The sequence below is a fragment of the Egretta garzetta genome, unplaced genomic scaffold, assembly GCF_000687185.1.
Source record: "Egretta garzetta isolate BGI_Z169 unplaced genomic scaffold, ASM68718v1 scaffold161, whole genome shotgun sequence".
Taxonomy (NCBI): Eukaryota; Metazoa; Chordata; class Aves; order Pelecaniformes; family Ardeidae; genus Egretta; species Egretta garzetta.
The window spans coordinates 4,879,868-4,883,084 of record NW_009258754.1 but is presented as its reverse complement, the minus strand read 5'-3'; the positions used below and the strand labels follow the sequence as shown (position 1 = coordinate 4,883,084).

Genomic DNA, 3,217 nt, shown 5'->3' with positions numbered 1-3,217 from the left:
GTCACTGGGGACCTACTTCTCTGCTCATTGCAAGCCAATTGATTTCAGTGGGCACTTGGTGCCTATGCACACTTTAAGACTTAGATTTTAAGGATCCCAAGTACAAGCATAAATCAGTGTCAAGTGTTTGTGGGGTTTGTGACTCAGCTGGAGAGGGAAGTCAATATCCTCTTCGCAATTTCTCAAGTAATATTTCTTAAGATCTATTTTTCTGAAGGGGTGTGGGAAAAAAAAAGAAAATCAGGGGGGCAGCAAAGGTAATAATCCCTGAGTTTGCTTCTGGATTTTCTCCCTTTGTCTTCAAAACACAGAAGCATTATTGACAAAGTTCCTGATTCCCTCTCTGAAGCTGTCCACTGTCTCTTCCATGGACAGTGCTGAAATACAATGCAAATGTGATCAGTTAAAAAAAATCCCTACATGAAAGCAACAAAACCAGATTGGTGTAGTAACTCAGTGACGTTTATCTCCGTTTCCCTCCACCCTTCCTTAAACAGTGCTGCTATTTTATGGCAAAGGAAACCCTTTCAGAATTCTGTATCTGACTTGGGAGCTACAGACCTTTTCTACTGTGAGAAGAAGAAAAGGGGCGAGAAAGAGGTAATTTCTAAAGTGAAACTAAATTAATCACAAAATAAAACATTTCCAAAGACACTTAAGTTCATGTCAGTTCAGAGGAGCCTTTTGGATTTATGCCACCTAAAAATAAAATACCGGTACATGCTTCAGGACTGTGGTTCTTTTAATACTCAGTATTGCAGTTCAGAAACTGTAAGGAGATGTAATTGCATCTTGTTATGCCTAAATTAATAATTAGAATCTGGTTTTGGAACATATTTGTCTAATAAAAGAAGAAATAATAGACTTTGCAAAATTATTAATCTCTTGTAATAATCCCTAGCTGCACAGATTATTTTTCAGAAGTACAAACAGTACCTTGCAGAAAAGATGACATTTATTGGTTTACTTTTCTTCTGTATGCTGATGAACATCCTAACAGGTAAGATTACTGCTGAATTTATTCTTGTTCATTTTTTCAAGCAGCCAGAAATATTTTGTTGCTAATACCATGTCTTCTATTTAGTATCAGATATCGCTCACGTATTAATCACAACTGCTCTGGCTGTTAGTTAAGAGTATTTGGTTTGTAGCACTGACTGACTGCAAACATGGAATTCAGCTGTTCAAGAAATAAAAAATATTTGGCTGTACAGAGGGTCGTACATATACATTAAAGAACTTGTCAGCTTCTGGCTACGCAGCAACCCTCTTATTAACATGAAATCCTTCTGTGCGGGAGCTGGTACTGATGAGTTTCCTCTTTACCTACAGATGCCAGATCAATCCAGGATGGAGATGGTAATTCTTAATGTTTTTCTTTCCTTTGTATCACTAACAATTAGAAGAGTCATTTGTAACTTCCAGACCTGATCCCCAGCAGCAATTTTGACAGGAACGCTTACTAACCTCAGTGGGCTGTGGAAGTGCTTTCATCTAGTTCTGGTGGAGAAAGAAGAGGGAATTTTTAGAAATTTCTTTAAAATGTTTCAAAAGCTGACATATTAATGTCCGATAATGGAGCTAATATACTTGCAGTCTTAAAATGAAAAGGGGTTATGGTCAAGTCACTAATTCTGTTGTAGAAAATCATAACTGGAAAGTGCCAGACTTACAAACATATAAGACATCCGAGAATTTTGTCTGTCCTGAACAGTAACAGTACATGTGCATCTAGTTATTGGCAAGAAATACTGACTTCCACAACAAAAAGCATAAAACTTACAAATTGCCACAAATCCAATTAAAGAAATGTTGGAGTAAATCCCTTAGCACAGCTACCCTGTGGTTCGTGTCACATTGTGTGATTGCCCCGTTGGATTAGTGTTTGCCTTTGATGAAAAAAACCCTTCAACATTCTAATGATGTTTACATTGGCTTTACTGATTATTATGTTAGTTAACCTCTCTTTGGTGTTTTCAGATAGAATTCTTTCTGAAAATGAAGCTGCTAGCAGTATCTGCAATAACGAGGAGCTGCTGTTGCTGGTGTACATCTTAGTTAGTAGAACCAGCAGGATAGCCAGCAGCATCCCAAGTGCACAGATACATATATGCAGGGAGAGTACTATAATGGATATGGAAAGTAGAAATATATATATGGAATAAGGGCTAATATGATAACTTTCCATTCAAAATGTTTTCCCCTGTGTGCCATTATATTTCCTTATGGCTCTAAAATCTTTTGAATGCATCATCTGTGTTTTCACAGGTTTAAGGGTGGTATTGTATTTGTGCACAGCAAATATTTCTGCGGCAACCTCTTAGGAGCATGTGTGTCAATCTAAAAATAAAACCTTGTTCAGGCAGTATCCTGTTGCTCTCATTACTAACAATTATGGTTTTCTTTCACACTGGGCCAAGCAGCAGACTGCAAAGTGAATCTGAGGTCAGCTGGTATAAACAGTGAGTTCTCCTCTGCAGACGCCATTTGGCTGGTTCATTTGACGTGTTAGATGCCATCTGTGCCTGTGCACTGCAAACTTCACTCCATAAAATTAAGGTCTGACAATAAGATTTTTGAAGGTTCTTAATTCCGACTAAAGACCTTGGTCCCAAGCTGAGTGGAATGGCTCCCATTTATTTAAGTGGGCTTTAAATGAAGTCAAAATACTGGGTTTAGCTTGGCCACACAGGAAGACATTTGCAACTATCTTGTCTCAGCAAGTGTTTACATTTTATATATTCTTCTGTGTTTGCACAGTTTTGGGCTTGTTTCAATGAGTATCTCGCATTTTTTCAGACATTCCTAGAGCAGACACAAATGCAGCTGTGTTCCAGGTGGCAATGCCTTTCCTCTGTTTCCTTAGCCTGTTTCCTGTGGCCCACTGAGAAGAGACATGACTCCATGGTCCCAGGCAATGCCGGGTCAGCACGGACCCAGTGCCTGGGAGCCCAGGCAGATGTTGCACCCCTGGTTTCTCCTGTACTCAGCTGGGCTGCCTTTGTGCTGAGATGGTGGGGGAACAATTGCCTGCCTCTTTTCCCTGGCAGAGCAGGCAGCAGCAGGGGCACAGCATAGATGACGGCGCCATATTTCTCATATTGTTATGTTGGGCAGAGGAAATGGCGTGGAGGAGGAATGGGGAAATACGGCTCTAAACTGCAATTGTTCCTTGCCTTTAAATACCCATCTGCCTTCTAGAAATCAAAGCATCCCA

The 3,217-nt window shown here is 39.8% G+C and overlaps 1 protein-coding gene across 1 annotated transcript in view; it reads left to right on the top strand.

The window, feature by feature from the left end:
- Window positions 1-948: 948 nt before the first annotated feature.
- OTOS (otospiralin) overlaps window positions 949-3,217 on the top strand; it is a 2,758-nt gene continuing 489 nt past the window's right edge. Inside the window, exons 1-2 of the mRNA XM_009649150.1 lie at window positions 949-1,000; window positions 1,333-1,359. Of these exons, the coding sequence (XP_009647445.1) occupies window positions 949-1,000; window positions 1,333-1,359 (79 nt within the window). The remainder of the gene's footprint in view (window positions 1,001-1,332; window positions 1,360-3,217) is intronic.